The 25729-nt window shown below is 37.8% G+C and overlaps 1 protein-coding gene and 2 pseudogenes across 3 annotated transcripts; 1 reads left to right on the forward strand and 2 right to left on the reverse strand.

The window, feature by feature from the left end:
- Positions 1-710: 710 nt before the first annotated feature.
- LOC148692168 (uncharacterized) lies at positions 711-2117 on the reverse strand (annotated as a pseudogene).
- A 10286-nt stretch (positions 2118-12403) lies between these two features.
- Positions 12404-14154, forward strand: LOC148692169 (uncharacterized; annotated as a pseudogene).
- A 3883-nt stretch (positions 14155-18037) lies between these two features.
- Positions 18038-24897, reverse strand: LOC137744073 (uncharacterized). Of its 3 annotated transcripts, none has more exons than XM_088681450.1 (3): positions 24200-24884; positions 18655-19331; positions 18038-18534 (listed from the first exon to the last, which is right to left on the reverse strand). In XM_088681450.1, exons 1-3 carry the CDS (start codon positions 24800-24802, stop codon positions 18333-18335), a joined length of 1482 nt encoding a protein of 493 aa, XP_088537576.1. In that variant the 5' UTR covers positions 24803-24884; the 3' UTR covers positions 18038-18332. The 3 variants fall into 3 exon arrangements, with proteins under 3 accessions (XP_088537576.1, XP_088537577.1, XP_068340037.2); XM_088681451.1 differs by having other exon boundaries at positions 18615-19331; XM_068483936.2 differs by having other exon boundaries at positions 18038-19331; positions 24200-24897.
- Between the last annotated feature and the right edge of the window lie 832 nt (positions 24898-25729).

The following is a 25729-nucleotide window of genomic DNA, read 5'->3' on the forward strand; positions in this document are numbered from 1 at the left end:
CCGGCCTCGAGTCATTCTCAAGTTCAACATGGCCCCAAATTCTTCTACCAGTGTGTACTAGGTAGACAAACTAGAACTAGAAATACTATTACTTGGCTAAGGAGCTAGACCATGTTAATTAGGGCTTGTAGTTTCCGTTGATGATATTATCGATTTTCTTAAGCACTAGGAAGTTGTTTAACGAACAATCTGATGAGTAAGTAAACTACATGTTATTATGCAATCAATGTGATATGTTATGAAAATTTTTAGGTGATCTCGCTTGAATTTCAGTGATCAAACAAGAAAAGTGAATATTTGTCAAAGCGTTTGTTTGTAAGTGCTTTTAAAATGATTGAAAGCGTTTTTAGTGAAAATGTTTTAAGAACTAATCCTTAGTAAAAACGCAAGTGAATTTTGGAAAAGCGCATGAAGTGCTTCCTGGAAGAAACACATGAAACAATTCAATTACTTTGGGAACTCAAATTTTTTTCTCTAAAATTGCTTTTAATCATTTTAAAAGCATTTTCAAACAAACCCTAAGATTATATTTAGCTACTTATTCTGTAATTTTTATTTTTTTTATTTTATTTTTTTTGTTTTTGAGAAAGACATTTATAATGTATTAACTAATAACAAACTACTCGCAGCGAGAATGCGAACAATTGTTAATCTGCTAATATGATAACAAATGACATAAATGAATAATAATTAAAAAGCAGATACCATCCAGCATCAAAGCAACAAACACTTCTAATTTACATAGGTGATTGATTATTTATCATAACTAAGCGAAACTCTGGAATTACCAACCCAGAGCGATCGAGAAAGCGACATTGACCTAGTTCATTCCCCAAACCCTAATTGCTACATGCATACAGGGTCTGGCCTAATTAATTATTTTCTCAAGCAAACACACCGCGGCAGGGTAATCACACAAATGCACGCACATTAATCTCTTCAAAACTCATTGACTCGTCACATGAAAAGGGGTCGGTAGTGATCATGATCTTGAGGCCTCTTTTCGGCCTGAAGTACTTGGGCCGCAACCACTTCATCACCCAAATAAGAAACCGGATAGTGTGAAGTACACCGCCTATGACCAGCAACGCAATCCAAAGGATAATGAATATCTTGTACCATGAAACCAAAATACCGTTATAAGCGTCGTTCATGTACAGCACGAATAGGTAGGAGAGTGCCAAGAATGCGAGAGTGACGCGCATGGATATCGATAAGAGCCACGTGCACAACTTATTGTGGGGAGGAAATCGACTAATGAGCAAAAGGGCGACGGTCAAGGAAGCAAGGAACGAGATGGTATTGCATGCTATGAAAGCGGTGGAGTAATCAACCACGGCATCATTACCGTTGCCTAAGGTAGTGTTTGTACCATTATTTTCCCTCCAAACTGTTCTAGAACCAAAGGTAATTTTTGTATGATTATCTTCCCAAACACGATCAGGTGGGTCGACTACGGCTTGAAAAGTTATGGTCTAGATCACCGTAGCCACAACCATCAGAGAGTTACGTGTCTCCTTCGCCCATTCATGCGGATCTCCTAACCATATCATCAATTTTCCCCAGAACCACCCTGCTGGCTTTGATCCCTTCTTTTTCCTCTTTACCCTTCTTGGATTTGGTGATACAACAACAGCAGCACCGGCAACAGCTGAGTTAGGATTATCATTTTCATTATTTTCTCTTCTGATTAATCCTACGTCCATCAAAATCTGTTGAATTTCTAAGCTTCTGCTAAAGTCCTCTCTTGCAACGCTACTGTACTCTAAGATGTCTAACATGGTCAGAGACATCCCATTCACACCAATTGCTTCTACTCTTGTAGCATCAACGGAAAGCAGGTAACGTATAGTCTGTAAATAAATATACACACTTCATTAATATGGTGGAAATTATGCTCCTAGGGAAACAAACAAGGGAAAGCGCACACATAAACTAGGGTTAATTTTAGTTTGTTATTCTGAAATTTATTGGTTTTTAACATTTGATACATCAAAAAAATTTCAGTCTTAGTTTGGTACTTAAAGTCATAATTAATTTTAAGACACTTTCATATATCTGTTAATTTTTTCATCAGGATCTCTATTAACTGATAACGTGGCAGCCGCATAGACCATGGACGCTCCATGTCAATATGAGCGCATGTGAATATTAAAACATTTTAAGAAATTAAAATTAAAAATTAAAAAAAATAAAAATTACTAAAATACTGAAAACCTAAAAGGGTGAAGATCATTTAAAAGAAAAAGGAGGTCCACGAAGGTCTCCGACGTCCACCACGGTAGATTCCAGACCTAACTGATCGACGTTTGGCCTCTTTGTGGAGGATCTTGGATGTGCAGACGACCAAGCTATCGACAACCACTACGGGAAACACGGGCAATTGGGTCGGGTCAGGATTTCTAGATGCCCAATAAAAAACAAACACGAGGTTCCTAACCCATTCGAGACTGAGCTTTCCGTCGGCCGGCCAGCCAACTAGAGTATCCGGATTAGGCCGCAGCAACGATGGGTTATCTTCGGATTCGGAGTTGGTGACGGCGGAAGACGCCTAATCGATGACCTGCAGCGGTGCTGCTGCTAATACTTCTCATGAGGAGTATGTGTCCCAGCTTGCAAAGTTGAGGTGGGGTGATAGAGCAGTTATGGTCTTGCAGTTCATGGATGAGTTGCAAACCCATGGAGGACAACCATGTGATAATTTGGGCAGAGAACTCTTCTGGGAAAAGCAACCACATATGATGCAATTAGGAGAAGATTATGCAGAACGTATGTTGTCTAAGTTCTTGGACTTGATTATTCGTGGAAACTTTTGAGTTTCAGACTGCCACTTTATTGCAGCTGCTCAAGCCTTTGTGGAACATTGTTCGGATTAGGGATGAATCAACCCCTATAGACTATATCCAAGTTGCTAGCAGCAATAAGTTTCTGAGTTGGGTAGACCATCATTTTCCTGATATATATTCTTGTGGGAGTATCTTTCAAATTACCATTCTTCCTCCGACTCTTGGTCCATTTCTGAGTAGGCTAGACCATTCTTTGAAGGGATTCATTTGGAGGACACTTGTTGTTGAGCTTTTTGTAAGTAAATTACAAGGAAGCTCTGCTACTTTTCACCAATATGCTACAAGTATACCACCAATTGCCTTTGCTATTCCCTAGAAGCCAACCCCAAATTCTAAATACAAATGGAATGAGCTTTCCCATTTTCAAAATGTGGAGTTCTATCATGTTGCGAAGGCAATTGAGAAGGTAGGGGTCAGATGGATAGCACTACCACCTGCTTCAATCTTATTTCTATTAATTCATGGAATGCTTTTCAAGGAGGTGGTGCGTTTGGCAGAGACGAAACAATATTATGTTGATAATACCAATTTGTCTGATGCCTTGCCACTTAATCAGAGGAAGTCACTGATTGCACAGACCCTTAATTTCTTGGAAGTCATTTTTCGGGATGTCAACAATCACAACAATTCAGGAAAGCATTGTGATGGCGAAGACTCTGCTGCGTGTTTCCACTTCAAGACTCTGTATACAGGGGACATTTCTCCTTTTGAGTATGCAGATATGGTTAAAACCACAACCCACAAGTCACCTAGTAATTTCTCAAAACTTGCAGAGAGCTTGTTCAAGAAGGGCTATGATATTGTTTCTGTTGGAACAGAGAACCATTTAGTGTTGGTGAATTTAAGAGACAAGGGCATTGATGGCTCAAGAGCTGAAAAAGTTTTGGAATCAATCCATATTGCAGCAATTACAAATAATGTTCCTGGGTAAGTGTTTGTCGTGGTCCCTGTTGGTGTCCTTTCCATTGAGTCACCCTTCTCATTTGAGACTATCGTCGGGGTGGAAGGATTGGAGATTGACAAATGATATATCTGTTGAATTATAAGTCTCTAGCTGATTGAGTATTAGAAATAAGATGAGTTTAATGTGTGTATTCATTTGAGCATATCTGCCAAGTGTAAGGTTAAATGATGTAAGGCCATGAGTGCCATGTGGTGTTTGATCCATGTAATTAGGTAGATGAGTGACTAAGATTAAAAGTAGTGTTTTGTGTGGTCCTAAAGCTAAGGCCATCAGTTAAATGTAAAGCAGTGCTAGTGTGCATTTTTCAGTGTAGTACAAAATTATTCCTCTGCAAGACTTTTGCATGAGTGAACAAGAAAGAAAAACTTTTCGGTTCAGCTTCTTCCATCTTTGCTTTGCTTATGTTCAGCCTTCTGTAAATAAACCCAGCTAAATTCAAGTTACACTAACATGGCCTCAGAGCCTTGTTTCGATTAAGATCTGGGCGTATTTCTGTGAGCTCAAACATCACCGTTTCTGGTCTCCGTGAAGTTTGCCGGAGTTTGTCTGTGATCTAAAGAACTACGTGTTTCTGGATTCACACAAGCTCACGATGGCTGGATCTGGGAGTGCTGAAGTGAGGACCCTGATCTTCTCCGGTGAGAACTACGAGTTCTGGAGAATCAAAATGGTTACCATTTTCAAGTCATATGGACTGTGGAATCTGGTGGAAAAAGGGATTTCGGTTTCCGATTCGAAGAAGAAGAAAGCTAAGACTGATGAAGATACAGATGTTGATGCTGACGATGATGAGAAAATGGCTGCAATCTTCATGAAAGATGCAAAAGCTCTCAGAATCATTCAAAACGCAGTCTCCGATCAGATTTTCCCTCGAATCGCAAACGCAAACTCGGCAAAAATGGCATGGGATCTGTTATATGGCGAATATCACGGTGGGGATCATGTAAGATCTGTGAAACTCCAGAATCTTAGACGAGAATTTGAATACACTAGAATGCGTGATGATGAATCCTTGACTGGGTATCTTACTCGTTTAAATGATCTGATTAATCAAATGAAGACGTTTGGTGAAACTCTGTCAAATGAGAGATTAGTACAAAAGGTGTTAATCAGTCTCACTAAGATATATGATCCTATATGCTTAGTGATAGAAAACACCAAATGTTTAGAATCTGTTGAACTGCAAGAGGTACTAGCTATATTGAAGAGTCAAGAGCAGAGGTTTGATTTGCATTCCTCTGATGCAACTGAGAGAGCATTTTCTGCTCTTACTGTTAGTTCAAAAGGGCAGAATCGAAGTTATGCTTAGTCTACTACTTTTAAACCACAGAGAAATTGGTATCAAAAGGGTAAGAAATGGGATTCAAAACCAAAGTTTCAGCAAAAATCATTCACAAATGTTGCACAGAATAGTACTTCCTCACAGGTTATGGGTCAAAAGAGTGTAAAAACTCAATGTAAAGTGTGTTCAAAGTTTCATTATGGTGAATGTAAATATAAGGGGAAATCCAAGTGCCATAACTGTGATAGATTTGGTCATTGGGCCAGAGAGTGTACTGTTGGAAAGTCTGTTCAAAAGGCAAACTGTGCAAGTCAAATGGAAGTGACAGGAAACTTATTTTATGCAAATTGTGCAGTTGCTGAGACTAAGGTTAATGGAGATTGGTACATAGATAGTGGCTGCAGTAATCATATGATAGGAAATGTTGATCTTCTTGTTGATGTGAATACAAATGTTGCAGGGAAAGTTCAAATGCCAACATGAGTGTTAGTTAATGTGGCAGGAATGGGATCACTGGAAATTGAGACTAACAGAGGAAGAAAATACATTCGAGAAGTCATGTACTTATTTGGTTTGAAAGAGAATCTATTAAGTGTAGGACAAATGGATGAGCACGGATATTATCTTGTGTTTGGTGGACATATGTGTACTGTTTTTGATGGTCCTTCTCTGAAATGTCAAATTATCCGTGTAAAAATGAAAGAAAACAGGTGCTATCCTCTATCTCTACGGCCTGAGAAACAACTTGTGTTGAAGACCAATTTTGCTCATTGTTCTCTGATTTGGCACAGAAGATTAGGCCACCTACACTTTGGTGGAATCAAGAAATTGAAGGATAATGACATGGTTCATGGTTTACCATATCTAGATGAGTATGACAAAGTGTGTGAAGGCTGCAGATATGGTTAAAACCACAACCCACAAGTCACCTAGTAATTTCTCAAAACTTGCAGAGAGCTTGTTCAAGAAGGGCTATGATATTGTTTCTGTTGGAACAGAGAACCATTTAGTGTTGGTGAATTTAAGAGACAAGGGCATTGATGGCTCAAGAGCTGAAAAAGTTTTGGAATCAATCCATATTGCAGCAATTACAAATAATGTTCCTGGGTAAGTGTTTGTCGTGGTCCCTGTTGGTGTCCTTTCCATTGAGTCACCCTTCTCATTTGAGACTATCGTCGGGGTGGAAGGATTGGAGATTGACAAATGATATATCTGTTGAATTATAAGTCTCTAGCTGATTGAGTATTAGAAATAAGATGAGTTTAATGTGTGTATTCATTTGAGCATATCTGCCAAGTGTAAGGTTAAATGATGTAAGGCCATGAGTGCCATGTGGTGTTTGATCCATGTAATTAGGTAGATGAGTGACTAAGATTAAAAGTAGTGTTTTGTGTGGTCCTAAAGCTAAGGCCATCAGTTAAATGTAAAGCAGTGCTAGTGCGCATTTTTCAGTGTAGTACAAAATTATTCCTCTGCAAGACTTTTGCATGAGTGAACAAGAAAGAAAAACTTTTCGGTTTAGCTTCTTCCATCTTTGCTTTGCTTCTGTTCAGCCTTCTGTAAATAAACCCAGCTAAATTCAAGTTACACTAACAATATCTTCCCTCAATTTGCTACAAACCCTGAGAAATTGTATGTTGAATTCGAGAATGCTTGAGTTCCGATCACTGACCAGAAGATTTCAAGGATGTTTAAAGTAGTGGAAGACTGCTGAGCGGCTGGAATTCTTGTTATTGTAATCACGGGAGATAACCAGAACATTGAGGGAGCAATATGCCGTGAAATAGGCGTGTTTAGTACTGATGAAGACGTACATTCAAGAAGCCTTACAGGAAAAGAGTTTATGAGTACTATACATGATCCAAAAGCCCATCTGAGACAAGATGATGGCCCTCTGTTTTCAAGGGTCGAACCAAAGCACATTGTGAGGTTGCTGCAATAACTGTTGATGGAATGAATGGTGCATCTACTTTGAAGCTTGCTGATATCGGGATTGTAATGGCCATTTCTGGAACTGAGGTGCTTCTAGAGCTGAAGGAGAGTGCTGCTGCGTTCAAACAAGTCTCCACAATTTCTTTTTTAAGCCTTGAGGACAAGGCTAATTTTCAAGAGGGAAGTATTGTTATGTACCCAATTTGTAATTGAGGTTTATGCTCTAATTAAGAGTGTAATTGAGTGTTTTACTCGTTATTGGGGGAATTTGTTAGAAATGCCAGCTGGCAGTAGTCACACTTCGTGTATAAGAGCACCAGCTCCTTGGTTTGTAAACAGATCAGAATTTTACAAAAGAAATCAATATAAAAATATTGGAGCTCTGCTCCTTATCTTCCTCCTTCCCCTCTCTTCTATGTGCAATAGTTAAGGTTGAGCTAGGGTTGAGATTTAGGTTCCAACATCTTCTGTGTTGTAATGGGAGATTTCTATTGGCCTTTCGGATTTCGGCATGCGAAAGTTCACTTATTTCTCTAATTAGATTGTGTATGCCTTCAATTCTTTATTTAATTGTTCTGTTTGCATTCGGGTGTGATGATCTAAATTTTATATGTTTGGAATTATTCACTAAACACCAATTTGTTACATTCAGGTCCACTCCACATTTAACAAGTTCAAATTCCATAGAAGTCGGTTCTGCAGATTGTGTCTGCAATTAGATCAGAGATCAACCGATCTTTTGTTATCATGCGGAAGATTGCTTTTGGGAAGGATCTAAAGCAATTCCTCTCTGTATGTTTACTCTCTGTATGCTTATTGCCATGTAGTTCTGTCTTTTCCAATTGATGAGTGTTCATGTTACACTGCGATTCATGATGATGCTTTAATTGTTTCTCGATTCGTAATTGTTTGTAATTAATGTGACATATTTGAATTGCAATCTGTGTTTGTATGAAAGGGATGGCATATCACTTAATTGTTTATGTTTTTCATATTTGCGATGGTGTTATGATCGATCAGGTGATTGCTGACCTGTGACTTTGTTTGGAGCTCACGTGGCTCCCGTTGGATTCAGTATGCTTTAGCTGCTGCCAATCCCAATTTACATACAATTTTTTTAATTTTTCTTGATTGGAATATGGGCTTTTTATTCGTCCTTATCCAAAGTTCTGTAATTTATACAACTTTGATCGAAAGCCATGGTTTTTATTGCTGAAAATTGTTAACCTCTGTTTAGATATTCATTTACTCATTAAAATGGCGTTTTGGGTTCCGTAACCGAACCTCATTGCTCCTCTTTAACTCTAGAATCTTCAGAATATATGTGGGTTTTGCTTTGAATTTGATAAACCTCTCTGGTATGGTACACGAGTATAATTTGAAACCAGTTATGGTTGATTGGTGGTGGGGAATTGTAGAGGGATATGGTACACATAATTATAATTGGAATGGATACAAGAGTCTCTTTTAGATGGTGCACGACCTTAAGCTAAAGCTACAGGCCTGTTTTATATAAATATGTTTTTTTCACTTGCGGAAGCGTTTCCCTCTCAGTGGGCATATAATTGAGTTCAACATAGTTATATTCCTTGGCTTAAGCTTTCATTTTTCTTCTTTCTTTTATCAAAAGAGGTTAATTTTGTACTCATCTTTCAAGAATTATGCATAGTAGTTGTTAAATAGTTGTGGCATTTGAAAGGTCATGTAACTGACCTTAATGTGTTTTTTGGATTGAAAATTAGATGAGAAATACTGGAGAATGTAATTATAGAGATAACTTGGATTTCTACGTTTCTTGGGTATGATAGTTGCATTATTATGTTAGATAAAGTATATAACTAACATGCTAAATTGTACTGATAATATTTGCAGAATGTGGAAACAATATTGCCTGGTCTTCTAAATTTTCATCTTAGAGGCTGTTGGTCATAGTGTAGAGGATGAAGTTCCGAAAACAGTTTGGAGTTTGGTTTTTACCAAGATTCATTATTTTTCCATTGTATTTTCAATTTGCAGGGTTTAAAAACCTTGAGTACCTAGAAATATGTGGTTTGGGACCGATGGATGTCTTCGGAGCTTAAGTGAGCATAATGTCAACAAACAAAATCTGAGGTGATAAATCATATACCAACTACATAATTACAAAAGGAACCAGTTCCACTGGAGGTCATACCGATGCTTTTAGGTTGTTTTTCAAGGTTTTGGAATGAAATAACCTTTTTATCCTAAAGAAATAGAAGAGATGATAACAACTATATCAGAACTAACTTTTGTATGCAGAGCAGGTATAACACCGAAAAAAAATGAGAGCAAAAATCTTTATATTTTCCAGACCTTTATGATAGGCGACTGACTTCACCATTCTGAGTGACAGAATTATGACCATAGATTAGTATGTCAAATCAATAACTAGCATAAATTAGTCACTGTGTTTGTGATTTATTTGCTTTTGGATTGTGGATTTGGTTCAATTTTTTTGGGTTGCATTTTGTGGTTCTTGCCTAATTGTTATTTAATTAGTTTTGTTTTATTTTTATTTTTATTTTTTTTATCTTCTTCTTTTTTTTTTCTTTTTTTTTTTTTTTGTTTGGATAGGTGCTGTTGTCAAATTTTGTGCATCTCTTTTTAGAAGCAACTCATAGGTGCGTTGTACAGGTTAGCCGTATACTCATTTTTTATAAACTATGCATAGTATTTGTTAAATATTGTGGCATTTTAAAGTCCTTGCTTCCGTGACCTTGATATGGTACTGTATATTCGCTTTAAGTAATTACAATTTAGGTATGATGAAAAATTTTAAATTTGATTTATGCGTGTTTCATTTTTTGTCTTCTCAGATATCAATCTATCGGTTATCGATTTGTTCTTTGGATTTTACAATTTCTACACATGATGCCAAAAAGAACTAGGAATAACAAAAGGAATCAGATGCTACAAAATGATAGCAATTTTGGCACTCCAATTGGTATTGAAATGTTTACTGAAAATGTTTGTCATACTAATGATGAGCATATGTTACCTGAAAGCCTTACATTTGCCGAACAAAGTTTTGTGATGCAACAAGAGTGCGATTCTCACGCTTCAGATATGACCTTAAAAAAAATTCTGAAGCCCAAAACAAGTCAACCAAAAAAAAAAAAAAAAAAAAAAAAAACGCACCCTGCAGCAATATGAATACAGCTGAAGCAACTGTAGATGAGATCGAATTTGACAATTTTAATCAGATGGGTAGGGGTGGTCAAGCCTTCTTTCAGAGAAGAAGATTATTAAGTATGTCATCTTATTCGCTTGCAGTTTTTCTATTAACTTATAATTGTTTTGTTCTATTCCTGATAAGTTACATTTGTTTTATTATATTACTTAAATTCAGTTATAGTAGTTTCCCTTTCATACAATTTAATCCAACTTAATATTAGTCGACTTTGAGTAGGTCCAAATAATCCGACATGTAAATACTTAATAATCCCACCTTTTACTTACATATTTGTTAAAATCCTTTTGTTTTGTAGAAATATAAGTACAAGGTAGACAATTTATTCTTCATTACGAATATTTTTAGGGTTCGTTTACTAATCCGTAATAAAAATAGATGGAATTGGATTGAGTGGGAATTGAATTGAGGAGAAGTGAAATCCAGATTTTGATTAAAGCTGTTTACTATAGTTTTCTGGAATCGGAGTATAAATGGTCATGTTTGAATATAAGTTGTTTACTAATTCACTTGAATCGGAATGAAAATTTGTATGATTACTAGAATGCCATTTATTATAAATAAATATTTTATAAGAACTTATAGGAAATCAAGTCAATTGATATAAAATTAAAAATTAAAAACTAACCAACCAAACCCCAACCCAACCGTTCTCTCTATCTCTGCCTCAATCATCTTTCAACAATTTGAAATTCATGGTGGGTTTGAGGCCTATGGGAAGTGCTGGTTGTGGTGATGTAATTTCTTTGAAGTTTAGTTTACGAGGTATTTCGTGTTGATTTGAATGTGAGGAGTTTGGTTTTTAACATAGTGTTAAAAATAAAATAACTAAAATGGGCTCTTCTTCAGCTTTCGCTTGATCTTGTTTTCTGGTTGTCGTTATTGTTGAGGATTGAGTTCCGAAAACAGTTTGTACTTTGGTTTTTACCAAGACTTATATATACTAACAATATGTATATTTTACTTTAACGTTTGCAATAGAATGAGCGTATTTCGATCCACCGTTTGGAATCTTTTTACTCGAACAAGTAGATTAGAAACCGAGTGCGATGAAGTTTGTAACCCAAAGTAAATGGATCTCATAAACAATTTGGTGGTTTCCAGTGCATATTGCTTTGCTTAAATGGTCAGAAAATCCTTTCATTATATTATCTATATTCAGTTATGATACTTTCACTTGCATACGATGCAATGAAATAGAATATTAGTTGAACTAGAAACGATTCTAATTATCCAAACATCAGGTTGGGTGCCACTTTAAATGTTGGAAAATTGAAAAAAAAGGATCTTGAGTTGCTATTTTTGGATTTGACAATGTTGGCTTCACTGTAAGTTATAACAAACTTTAATTTCGATACATACATGCACACATTTATAAACTAACAATGTACATCTTACATTTACGATTCACTATTTGAAAATTTTCAGTCGAACAAGAAGATTAGAGTCCAGATATGAAGATTTTGAGACCCAAAGTAATCGGATCTCATGATCGAATTGGTGGTTTTCTAAGCATATTACTTAATGATATGGTGAGAATATCGTTCAGTTATACTATCTATGTTGACTTACAATACTTTCACTTTCACACAGTTGAATACAAGTCAGAATATCAGTTGACTTAAAACCGATTCTAATTATTCAACGTAGAACTACCTAATAATCTTACCTGTAACATGCATATTTATTAAAACCGATTCTATTGTAATGCTAAATTATTTTTTCCCAACATCAGGTTTGGGTGCCACTTTAAATGTAACAAAACCGAAAAAGAATCATCAATTGCTCTTTTTTGACTTGGCTCCGGTGGCCTCGTTGTTGTAAGAATAGTGAAGTAAGAAATACCAACCTCCAAGTGAAAGATAAATCTATGGCAGAAACAAATGACACTTGTCAAGATCCTACATAGTTTGTTATAAGGTTGTTAGATAGCAGTTAGTCCTAAGCTTAGTAAGAAGGTGTTGTAACTACATATAACAGTCCTTTTTGTAAACAGAAAAGTGTGTGAAAAATAACAAGTCTTTTCTTCTCTCTAAATCTGTTTTCCCTCCTAACTCTCTCTCTCTCTCTCATTTCTTCTTCTTTCTTCTGCGTCATTTCTTCTTTCTTCATCTTTAAGGTTTCTGCAATTCTTACATGGTATCCTCGCTGTAGGTCGATCCAAAGCTTCCGCATACTATCTAATACATATATTTCTTTCTCTCAATCCTCTGATTTGTAAACTTTTCTGAGATTTCTGGGCTCATCAAAGTCCCGATACTCAAGATCCTCGTCTCCTATATAGTTGCCCACCAACTGTTCGATAAAAGTTCGAAGTCAAATACTCTCTTGTTGTTTCACCAATGGTTACAGCAGCGCAATTGCATATTGTGCAATCACCCATTACAAGTCTCATCGTTACAGTGTCGTCTTCTGTTACAGTCAAGTTGGATGATTCAAACTATCTTGTATGGAGTTTTCCGATCAATCTTCTGCTTGACAGTCATGGAATTCTTAGGTTTGTTGATAGGTCCAAGTAATGTCCACCAAGGTTTCTTGATGAAGCGAATATTGAAGGGGTTGAAACTGATGCCTATCAGGTTTGGAAAATGCATGATCGGGCTTTTATGCAGCTTCTCATCGCTACATTGTCCTCCACTGCGATCTCCTGTGTGCTTGGCAGTACAACTTCTCATGCCATGTGGACAAATCTCAAAGAAAGGTTCTCTACAGTTACAAAAACAACCATCTTTCAGATGAAGACAGAGCTTCAAAACATACAGAAAGTGTCTGATTCAGTGTCTGTCTATCTGCAAAGGATCAAGGATGCCAAAGATCATCTTGCTGCAGCAGGTGTTCGATTTGATGATGATGACATAATCATCCTTGCTCTAAAAGGGTTGTTTGATGATTATAATACATTTCGGTGTGTTATTAGAGGCTGAGAGAATAGGATCTCTCTGAAAGAATTTCGATCACAGCTTCTTGCTGAAGAAGTTATAATTGGACAATCTTGTGAATCTTCCTTGTCTTTTGGAATTGCAATGGTTGCAAGCACTCAGTCTGAAAAAGGAAAAGTTCTTAGTCTTGATCACAGTTCAAGCCAAGACTACAGCTTTAATGGTGGATCTACTTCTAATGGATTTCACTCTGGACAAGGGTCATCTTCTTCAAATGGCTGTGAACATATTAATGGTAGTTATGGCAATACAATGTCTTCTGGGGGATACAAGGGGACACATTACAGAGGTAAAAGAAGAGGCAGATTCCAGTATAACAATGGTCTCAGATTTCACTCTCCACCATACAATTCGAGTCCTGGAATTCTTGGCGCCCCAAAGGCTTTTCAAAACACCTGTCCTGATCATCCAAATACGATTCCCACTTGTCAAATCTGTAACAAGAAAGGTCATGTGGCTGTAGATTGCTTTCAAAGGCATAATACATCAACTGCTGGACATGGAGCAGCTATTCAATGTCAAATTTGTTGGAAGTTTGGACACTCTGCTACTCAATGTTATCACAGAAACAACTTTGCATATCAAGGGAGACCACCCTCAGTTAATCTCACTGTGATGCAAGCAAGTCACAATCCTTCTTCATCATCTGAACAGTTCTGGGTTGCGGATATTGGTGCCACGTCTCATATGACTTCAGAACTTGCGAATCTTGATATGGCTACTCATTACCAAGGCACAAATACAATAACCACTGCCAGTGGTGCAGGTTTGACAATTTCTAATATTGGTACATCTACACTGCAAGCTCCCAGCCACATCTTTACACTGAACAATGTGTTGCACGTTCCTAAACTTTCACAACACTTATTATCCATATATCAACTCCGCAAGGATAACAAGTGTAGATTCATATGTGATGATATTTCCTTTTGGATTCAGGACAAAATCACAGGGAAAATTCTTCTCAAGGGGCTGTGTAAAGCTGGCTATTACCCCATCCCATTTAAGTCTCCACAGCAGAAATCACCTGCATCATCCACATTTCATGCATGTTATCTAGCCAAACCAGTTACTACAAGCTTATGGCATCAACGATTAGGGCATCCCTTCAATAAAGTCACCTCTGCAATGCTTTAACACATCAACCCTTCTGCATTCACAGATACCTGTCACAGCATTTGTACTCCTTGTTTGGAAGGCAAATTTACAAAGTTGTCTTTTTCTTTTCCTGCAACTAAGTCTGTAACTCCATTAGAGGTTATTCATAGTGATGTATGGGGCCCTGCCCTTGTGATGTCATTTGAAGGGTATAGGTACTATGTTAGTTTTGTGGATGAATGTACTCGATATACATGGATTTTTCCATTAAGAAATAAAGCAGAAGTTTTCAAATCTTTGTTAAGTTTCATGCCTACTTACATACCCAGTTTTCTGCACATATTAAAATCTTCCAAAGTGATGGTGGTGGTGAATTCATAAGTCATCAATTTCAACATTCTCTCACAACCAAAGGTATTTTGCATCAAAAATCCTGCCCCTACACTCCAGAGCAAAATGGCTTGGCAGAAAGGAAGCATAGACATATTTTGGAAACTGCCATCACCTTATTGCAAACAGCTACACTTCCTTCCAAATTCTGGTTTTTTGCTTGTTCCACAGCCATTTATCTGATAAATCGAATGCCTTGTATTTCCTTACAAATGCAATCTCCTTACCAGTTATTATTTGGTCATTTTCCACCTCTTACACACCTCAAAGTATTTGGGTGTGCTTGTTACCCTCTCTTAAAACCTTATAACACCTCCAAACTCCAACCCAAAACCACAACCTGTACATTTTTGGGATATCCAGCCAACTACAAAGGTTTTATCTGTCTAGATGGAATCACAAACAAAATCTATATTTCTAGACATGTTCTATTTGATGAAACACTGTTCCCATACTCCACCACACTATCTGCTATATCTCCAATGCCTTCATCCACATCCAAGTCCTTCCTTCCTTCATCTGCACCACTCATACCATCAGTTTCATTGCATAATCATGTCACTTTACCATCATCACATCTTCATTCATCTTCATCTCAAGCCTCAGAGTCCTTGAGTCCAATTTCATCTAGTGCCACAGATTCCTTGTCTACATCTACAACCTCAGAGTGTTTTCAACCACAATCATGTATAGCTTCAGCATCTGTTCAATCATCTTCACTGCATAATTCCATGTCAATGTCACCCTCTTCACCCATAGTTCTAGCCCTCATGCTGTTACACAGTTCCCTATCCCTGCTGATCCTGATTTCCAACAAGATCATCTAATTGTTGATCTTCCTATCCATATGAATCTGCATCCAATGCAGACTCGTTCCAAAAGTGGCATTGTCAAAAGAAAGGCTTATTCTGCATCAGTGGCTCTCCCCTCACCACTTTTAGAACCCAAAACATTCAAAGCAGCTGCAAAAGTGAAAGAGTGGCAGTCTGCTATACAAGAGGAAATTGCTGCTTTAAATTCTTAGCAAACTTGGTCCCTTGTTCCTCTACCACCCCATAAAAATCTGGTTGGTTGTAAGTGGGTATACAGAATCAAACAAAATGCAGATGGTTCCATTTCCCGATACAAAGCCAGGCTTGTTGCAAAGGGGTACAGTCAGGAGGAAGGCATTGATTATGGTGAAACGTTCAGTCCAGTGGTTAAACCTACAACTATTCGATTAATCCTAGCATTGGCTGCACAGCTTCATTGGCCTCTTCGCCAACTGGATGTTAAAAATGCATTCTTACATGGTTTACTCAATGAAGAGGTGTATATGGAATAACCTCCAGGCTTTCAAAGTTCTAGTCATCCCTCCACTTATGTATGCAAGCTTCAAAAATCTCTATATGGTCTAAAACAGGCTCATCGAGCCTGGAATGAACGGTTTACAAGTTTTTTGCCTGGATTGGGGTTTCGACAGTCTCCAGCCGATCCTTCTTTGTTTGTTAAACATACATCAGAGGGCACGGTTGTTCTCTTGCTTTATGTGGATGATGTGATTCTCACAGGGAGTGATTCCCAGTTGGTTTCCAATGTTATTTCAGCTCTCACTATGGAATTTGATATGAAGTATTTGGGAGTTCTGAACTATTTCTTAGGGCTTCAGATTCAATACACTTCTGATGGTCTCTTTGTTTCTCAATCCAAATACACCAAGGAGTTGATTGACAAGGTTGATCTTCAAGATTGTAAACCTTATGCCACTCCTTGTCTTCCCTATCACAGACTGATCAAAGATGATGGGAAACCTTATCACAGTCCTGACCAGTATCGCAGTATTGTAGGTGCACTGCAATACCTCACGTTTACTTGACCTGATATCGCGTTTTCAGTTAATCAAGCTTGCCAGTTTGTGCACAATCCTATGGAATCCCATGTAGTTGCAGTCAAACGCATAATTCGATATCTCAAAGGCAATTCGGGGTATGGGATTCGATTTCAATCAGGACCACTCTATCTGCAATCCTATAGTGATTGAGATTGGGCCGGCGATCCCAACGATCGCAGATCTACATCTGGTTTCATTGTATTTCTTGGTTCCAATCCCATTTCTTGGGCTTCAAAGAAGCTACACACTGTTTCTCGGTCTTCCACAGAGGCTGAATATCGAGCCCTTGCCATCACTGCAGCTGAGCTTGCCTGGATACGCCAATTGTTCTGTGATCTTCACATTCCTTTGCCCTTGCCTCCCATGATACATTGTGACAATGTTTCTGCCATCACTCTATCCACCAATCCAATGTTTCATGCTAAGTCTAAACACATTGAAATCGATTACCACTTTGTGCGAGAACGTGTCACACGAGGAGATCTCCAAATTCAACATGTTTCTTCCTCTGATCAGTCAGCTGACATTTTGACTAAGGGTCTATCTGCGCCCTTGTTCCAGTTGCATTGTGGCAATCTCATGCTCAGCTCCTACACGCATGAGCTTGAGGGGGGATGTAAGAATAGTGAAGTAAGAAATACCAACCTCCAAGTGAAAGATAAATCTATGGCAGAAACAAATGACACTTGTCAAGATCCTACATAGTTTGTTATAAGGTTGTTAGATAGCAGTTAGTCCTAAGCTTAGTAAGAAGGTGTTGTAACTACATAAAACATTCCTTTTTGTAAACAGAAAAGTGTGTGAAAAATAACAAGTCTTTTCTTCTCTCTAAATCTGTTTTCCCTCCTAACTCTCTCTCTCTCTCATTTCTTCTTCTTTCTTCTGCGTCATTTCTTCTTTCTTCATCTTTAAGGTTTCTGCAATTCTTACAGTTGTAAGTGTGAACAAATTTTTTTGATCCCAAATACTTTATTATTTATGCTTATACATGCTTTGTTTAGATTGTTGAAACTGCAAGAATTTTATGCAGCGTCACAGATGACTCGGCTTGACTTAAATCCTAAGAGGTTTAAAAAAGGTATTTATGATATTATCATATTGATTCACCATGATTTAACAGGTAGAACTTAGAGATTAAACAAGCACAATCTCAAATCAGGATTTAGTTTTGAATTTCTGTGCAGGTGCATTTTGCAACATCACCAACAGTTACTACTACACATTAGGGACAATTAAACAAGCACGTTGTAGAATCCATAAAAAAATCATGTAAATTGTATATAATTAGGACTTAGAAATTAGCTATTTTGATGGTACATAGGCTCTTAATGCAAATCCAATAGAATCTAGATGAAACTGAAAGACTTATTATACCATGTGAATTAAGTTGCTTTGATTAATTTCTGGTGTGGGTATTTTTGCTAGTGATAATTCTATTCATACCACAAAGGATTTTATATACAAGCATGTATACTTGACAATTAAAGATCTCTACAAATCAGAAATACAATCAAAATCAAGTTACAATATTAATTCTTAAACCTTGAGAGAGTATTTCCTTAGACAATACTACTTCTCTAAGTAGCTACCATCGTGCATCAATGACAACAAACACTTCCACTTTGCATAGCAGATGGATTATTTATCATAACTAAGCGACGCTCTTGAATTACCAACCCAGGTAAGATCGAGAAAGCGTCATTGACCTCGTTCATTACCCCGAATCCTAATTGCTACATGCAAACAGGGTGTCTGACCTAGTTAATTATTTTCTCAAGCCAACACACCGCGGCGGAGTAATTACACAACTGCAGTCGCATCAATCTCTTCAAAACGGGTTGCATCGTTACATGAAAAGGAGCCAGTAGTGGTCATGTTCTTGAGACATGATCTTGACCTGAAGTACATGCACCGCAACCACTTCGTCACCCAAATAAGAAACCGAATAGTGTGTATTACACCGACTATGGCCAGCAACCCAGTCCAAAGATAGATGGAAATCCTGTAAATGCTTATATTAGAGTTAAAGTAAATGCTTATATATGAAAAATCGAAATAAGGAGGGACAATCATGAGCAGCACTTGTAGGTAGGTCAATGCCAGGAATGTGAGAGTGACGCACATGAACATCGATAAGAGCCACATGCACAATCGATTGTGGAGAGGAAATCCACTAACGAGCAAAAGGGTGACACTCAAAGAAGCAATGAACGAGATGGTATTGTAATTTATGAAAGGGACGAAGTCATCTCCCCAAATGTAGCCTAACACTGCTGTTCCAGCTATGCATGTTCTCTGTTCAGTGCAAATTGTTTCAGAATCAATGGTAGTGTCTGTATTATTAGTTTCCCAAACACCACCTGGTGGGTTGACTATGGCTTGAAAAGTCATCGTCGAGATCATCGTAGCCACAACCATCAGCATGCCACGTGTATCGACCACCCAATTACTCGGATATCTCAACCATTCCATCAATTTTATCCAGCACCTCCTTGCTGGCGTTGATCCCTTTTCCGATGATGCTACTCGTTTGTGAAGCTTCTTTTTCTTCTTTACCCTTCTTGGATTTGGTGCTACAACAGCAGCGGCGGCAACATCTGAGTTAGGATTATCATTTTCATTTTTCTCCCTTCTGATTAATCCTGCGTCCATCAAAATCTGTTGAATTTCTAAGCTTCTGCTAAAGTCCTCTCTTGTAACGCTGCTGTACTCTAAGATATCTGACATGGTCAGAGATATCCCATTCACACCAGTTGCTTCTCCTCTTATAGCATCAACAGAAAGCAGGTAACGTATAGTCTGTAAATAATATATACACTTTATTAATTTTGTGGAAATTATGCTCCTAAGGGGAGCAAACAAAAGAAAGTACACATAAATTTAGGTTAATCTCAATTTAGTACTTTGAATTTTCTTGATTTTCTACATTTGATGTATCTAAATTTTTTTTTGTCTCAGTTTGATCCTTAATTAAAGTCATAATTCTAAAATAGTTTCACATATTTGTTAAGTTTTCCGACAAAAATTTCGTTAACTGATGATGTGGCATCTATATGAACAATAACTGAATACCATGTATGAGCCCACTTGGATATTAAAAAAAATAAAAATTAACAAAAGAACTAAAATTAGAAAAAAAAAAAAATTTAAATAATATAAACCTACAAACCTAAAAACCTGAAAGGGCGAAGATCATTTAAAAGAAAAAGGAAGTCGTTCAGCTGACCATGAAGGTCTCCGACGACCACCACGGTAGATTCCAGGCCTAGCTGATCGACGTTTGCCTCTTTGTGAAGGATGTTGGATGTGCAGAGGATCAAGCTATCGACAACCTCTACGGGAAACACGTCGGGCAATTGGGTCGGGTTCAGATTTCTAGATGCCCAATAAAAAACAAACCTGAGGTTCCTAACCCATTCGAGACTAAGCTTTCCGTCGGCCGGCCAGCCAACTGGGGTTTTCGGATTAGGCTTTGGCTACGATGGGTTGTCTTCGGATTCGAAGTTGGTGATAGCGGAAGATGCCGAATCGATGACCGGCAACAGTTCTGCTGCTAATACTTCTTGCAACTTTTTGAGATGCAGATGGACGGAATTCTCTTTTATTCCAGTTGAAAGGGAGGTAAGGGAAGGGAGTGGGTTGCAGATCTGGGGAACGGAAACCCATATGCAGCACAAAAAGGAGTGGATTCATTCTACCGCTGCCCCATGTGCAGTCGAAGGGAGGGAGATAGATGCTTTTGTTTTTTTGGTCAAAGGGAGTTAGAGGCTCAAATTTGGTCATTTGCGATTCCTCCTCAATGTTTATCAGAGAACTTATGGGGGTGTAGTAAAATCAGGATTTTAAGGAGTTGGGATCATCCCTTTTTTTTTTTTTTTTTTCCTTGCCTCTTCTCCTATTTGAACGATTACGGTTATTTACGATAATATCTTATATTAATTTTTTGTAAAAATAAAAAGATAAAATAGAGAATGTCAAAGGAAGTGATGGAAAAAGATTGTAAGAGAATCCTAGTTCGAATTTTAAGGAATTTTAAAAGACTTTAAAATTATGGTGTAGTCAACTAGAATTTTATAAGATTTTCAAAGAATTCATTCAAATACAGGGTAGTCAATTAAATAATTTTAAAAGACTTTAGAATTCTAATGTAGTTAACTAGGATTTTAAAAGATTTTTATAGAGTTTATGCAAATCTATCAGTATTAAAAAATTCATAAATTTTGAAGAATTTCTTTCAATAAGAGATTTTGTAGGATTTGAAAAGGGATTATAAGCATAACAAAATACTACCTCCATCCTAGGATTTCTTTTCAATCCCCTCTCTCTCTCTTTCTCTCTCTCCATTCTGCAACTCGATCTTTCTTTCTCACTCTCTATTTTCTTCCATACATAGAACCTGCCAATCTGATTTCTTTTCATGTTCATCCGTCACCGTCCCAGTAGCAAACTACAACATTTGTAAAAATTTTTATTTTCTTTATTTTGGATTGTGTAATAGTATTTCTTGTAATGCTTTGATGGGAAGTGTTAATGGCTACTAACCGTTCTTGTAATGATTATGCGTTCTATTTGAAGGTGTTTATTTTTTACCATGTTAATTGAACTCTTCGAAATTACTACTAAGAATCTTATTATCAATTCAAGCTTTCTGGTCTTTTTCGTGTAATCATATTAGTGTAAGGGTGCAAGCATCTTCCAAAGCCTATTTATATTTGTACTTATATTGGTAGTTGTACTTAGAAACAAAACATTATGAACTAATCAATTGTTGAGGAAAAATGATTAATTTTGAGACATTTGATTTAAGAAGCATCACTTGTTTTGGTTAGTTAAAATTATTTTTCGTAAAGAAATCACAATTCAAATGAGAAGGGGAAAGAAAAGACATATTTTTCGTAAAGAAATCACAATCCCATGATGGGTGACCCACTGGGAAGTTGCTCGTGAGTTCCTAAAAACAAAATCGTGAGGGAATGGTAAGCCCAAAGCGGACAATATCGTGCTACGGTGGTGGAGCGGGCCCGGGAAATGATCCATCACATCCCAACCCGGGGCGGATCATTTCCCGGGCCCGCTTCACCACCGTAGCACGATATTGTCCGCTTTGGGCTTACCATTCCCTCACGGTTTTGTTTTTAGGAACTCACGAGCAACTTCCCAGTGGGTCACCCATCATGGGATTGCTCTAACCCCCTTCTCGCTTAACTTCGGAGTTCCTACGGAACCCAAAGCCAGTGAGCTCCCAAAAGGCCTCGTGCTAGGTAGGGATGGGAATATACATATAAGGATCACTCCCCTGCGCGATGTGGGATGTTACACAAATGACTCACATGCCACATCATATATGGCATATCCACTGGAGAGCACTTAAATGTCTTTTAATCCTATTTGGCATATTTGACATCTCCTTTGGAGATGGTCTTAGGAGTAAGGGATCTGGAGATGATCCCTTTTCGGGGAAAGAGATAAGAGATGGTGGTTTTTTTTTAATTTCCACGTGGGTGCATTTTGACACGTGGCGCCCAGTTATTATCCACATATGCACCACGTCACGAATTAACGGCTGATTTAAAACTAACCCTAATAGATGTATGAAAGTGTCCTAAAACTATGATTTCATATACCACTTTGGCAGTGACGGAGTTAGAAATTTATGTTAGGAGGTGTGACATCCCACATCGCCCAGGGGAGTGATCCTTAAATGTATATTCCTATCTCTACCTAGCACGAGGTCTTTTGGGAGCTCACTGGCTTCGGGTTCCATGGGAACTCCGAAGTTAAGCTAGAAGGGGGCTAAAGCAATCCCATGATGGGTGACCCACTGGGAAGTTGCTCGTGAGTTCCCAAAAAACAAAACCGTGAGCGAATGGTAAGCTTAAAGCGAACAATATCGTGCTATGGTGGTGGAACGGGCCCGAGAAGTGATCCACCCCGGGCCGGGATGTGACATTTGGTATCAGAGCCTAACCCTGACCGCGTGTGTGCCGACGAAAATGTCACATCCCCACTCGGGGTGGATCACTTCCCAGGCCTGCTCCACCACCGTAGCACGATATTGTCCGCTTTAGGCTTACCATTCCCTCACGGTTTTGTTTTTTGGGAACTCACGAGCAACTTCCTAGTGGGTCACCCATCATGGGATTGCTCTAGCCCCCTTCTTGCTTAACTTTGGGTTCCAGCCTAACCCTGACCGCGTGTGTGCCGACAAAAATGTCACATCCCCACTCGGGGTGGATCACTTCCCAGGCCCGCACCACCACCGTAGCACGATATTGTCCGCTTTAGGCTTACCATTCCCTCACGGTTTTGTTTTTTGGGAACTCACGAGCAACTTCCTAGTGGGTCACCCATCATGGGATTGCTCTAGCCCCCTTCTCGCTTAACTTCGGAGTTCCCATGGAACTCGAAGCCAGAGAGCTCCCAAAAGGCCTCGTGCTAGGTAGGGATGGGAATATACATGTAAGGATCACTCCCCTGAGCGATGTGGGATGTCACAGGAGAGGCCTTTAAACTAAATGAAAGAAATTTAAAAAAAAAAAACATATAGTAATGTAGTTAATTGGAGAACAATTAAAAGTTAATTTTTCTAGCTTGTTAGTTAAAGTCAGAGCTTTGAATTTTAGATAAAATTTAGTATTGCGATGATTATGTTATAAAAATAGAGCTTGTTTATAAGTTTTGGTAAAAAAGGATTTCATATGTTAGATTCAAGTAATAATTAAGGTTATGACTAGCTCAAAAATATTATAAGATATTTCTTTCAACATTACGTAAAAATTATTATAAGATATTTCTTTCAACATAACGTAAAAATTGAAGGTTATGACTAGCTCAAAAATATTATAAGATATTTCTTTCAACATAATTGGATCTTATTCTCGAATATATAAACCTTATTTTATATGAACTGATAAAAAAAGATAGAAGGATTTTGGCTGTGGACATCTATTATCAGGAGTTTTAAAAATCAGAAGAAAGATAAAAGGTTTTTGGCTATGGACATCTATTACTGGGAGTTATAAAAATCATTGACGTCAGCAAGTTTCAAACAACGTTTTTGGCTATGGACTTCTATTACCGGGAGTTTTAAAAATCATTGCCATCAGCAAGTTTCGAACAGCGGACCTCGTGTACAACCAAACTCTACTTAACCAAAACAACACAACATACTTCTCTTGTTGTATTAAGTGGACAACAATTATAAGACTGCAAATTCCAGGATGGGCCTCTACCTCCGCCAGTGTACTTTGGGATGAAAAAACTTGATATACCAAATTTTAAAAACTAAGAAATTTTCGGTTAGTAAATTAAGATTAACCCAAAATAAAAAATTTGGGCAATTTAATAATTACATAAACATAAATTTTGCTGCTTTTTACAGCAACCTCACATCTAAGTTAGTATAGTATGATGTATTTAAAACTCAAAAATAAAATTTGTTAAAAAAAAAACTTAAAAATAAAATAAAATAATAAAAAAAAATGCTCATTATTATCCTAATTTTCGTAACTAATTTTTTTTTTTTAATTTTAAAAATAAGTTACACTTCATAATAAAAAACAAAACAAAATAAAATTGCCCACACAGTGTGGGCATCTGCTAGTATTAATTAATATAGTAAAAAACTAAGAATATCCAGTATAGAAAATGGAAATATATATACGTACCTTAATTTGCCTTAGCATCAAAGCTAAGTGCAGTATGGTCACACCACCATCACAGCCAGCTCTTGAGTTGAGGAACTCACCATTTCTGTCGTCTCTTTCAACCAACAGTTTCAAGCACTCTAACTGGTTGTGTATAATACACAAGTGCAAAACTGTTTCTTTCGATCTGTTTTCAACTTTGGCATAAATGGATCCAGGATTTTCATCAATCAACTTCTGGAGCACCTCAACTTCTCCTCTCATGGCTGCATAGTGAAGAGGGATTCTTCCATTTTCATCAAAATCCGAGCACGCACCAGTATACACAGATAACAAAGCTTCGACGGTCTCCTTGTGGCCCTTAGCAGAAGCCAAGTGCAGGGGCGTGCATCTATCGGCGTCCACCCCCTCTGCAAGTTTGGGATTGTTAGTGCAAAGGGCTTTGGTAAACTCAGCGTGGCCGTGTAAAGCCGAAACATGCAAGGGGGTTCCGGTTCTGCTGGTCTGCAGGGATATTCTCCATAGAATGTCGGGGTCTTTTTTGATCAACCTGTTTAAGGATTCTACACTCCCGGTCCGTGATGCCTCGTACACTTCATCTTCATCATGCCGTGTGATCTCCATTGTTTTTTTTTTTTTTTTTTTTTTTTTTTTCTCTCTCTTTCTGAACTTTGCTTCACTTAGAAAAATTTTCAGAGAGCAATCGATTATTTGTAATAGCGAACAAAATGCGCGTATATCAAAAGGACTCTTATAAGGTTAAATATAAGAGCAATTACAAAACGACTCTAAGGTGATTCGCGTATGTCCGCTTGGATTGATTCTAACCGTACGTTGAAGCTTGTGTGGAGCTCGCAAATTATCGACGACCAAGACCAGTCCCCATCCTGCATGCGAGTGGCTAAAATCTGTTACGTACACGCAGCAAAATTATTTTCGTGGAGAAATTTGTATGGAAAACAATAAAGGTAGCCGTCTGCATCTCCAGAAGTCGTCCAACTAGTCTTTGTACATGTAAAAAATATTATTTATAATTGAACAATCTTATGTCAAACAAGTTTTTAAGATAACACTCAAACATAAGAATGCCATAAGCTGTAACTTTGATAAAATTGATGTAACAGTACAAAATTCTGCACTACAAAAGCTTACACACGTATTTATAGTTCTTAGAGACTTAACATATGTAATTAATTTTTGTTTTTTTAACAGATATTTGTGTCACAAGCGACATACAAAATAACTAGAGACCGAATAGAATAAGTAATGTGCAATGAAGGTATTGCGTTGCGCATATAGAGAGAAGAGAGGGCCGCGGCGGGCGGGCGGGGTTGGGGGGCGCCTTTAGTGAGCCATAGATTGGCATGGATATAACATGTAGTGCTGAACTGGATGGAACTTGCCTGGATTCATATCTGTTGTTTGGTACTCACTAGCGGAAAAGGATCATAGTCGGATTCTTTTTTCTGGGGAATCATGAAGAACGATCATGATCACGAAATTCCTAAGATTATCAAGAAAATGATCCAGCGAATCCTTTTCCCTCGCTAG

This window comes from Pyrus communis, chromosome 12 (genome assembly GCF_041283825.1).
Source record: "Pyrus communis isolate YQ-2024b chromosome 12, ASM4128382v1, whole genome shotgun sequence".
Classification (NCBI taxonomy): domain Eukaryota; kingdom Viridiplantae; phylum Streptophyta; class Magnoliopsida; order Rosales; family Rosaceae; genus Pyrus; species Pyrus communis.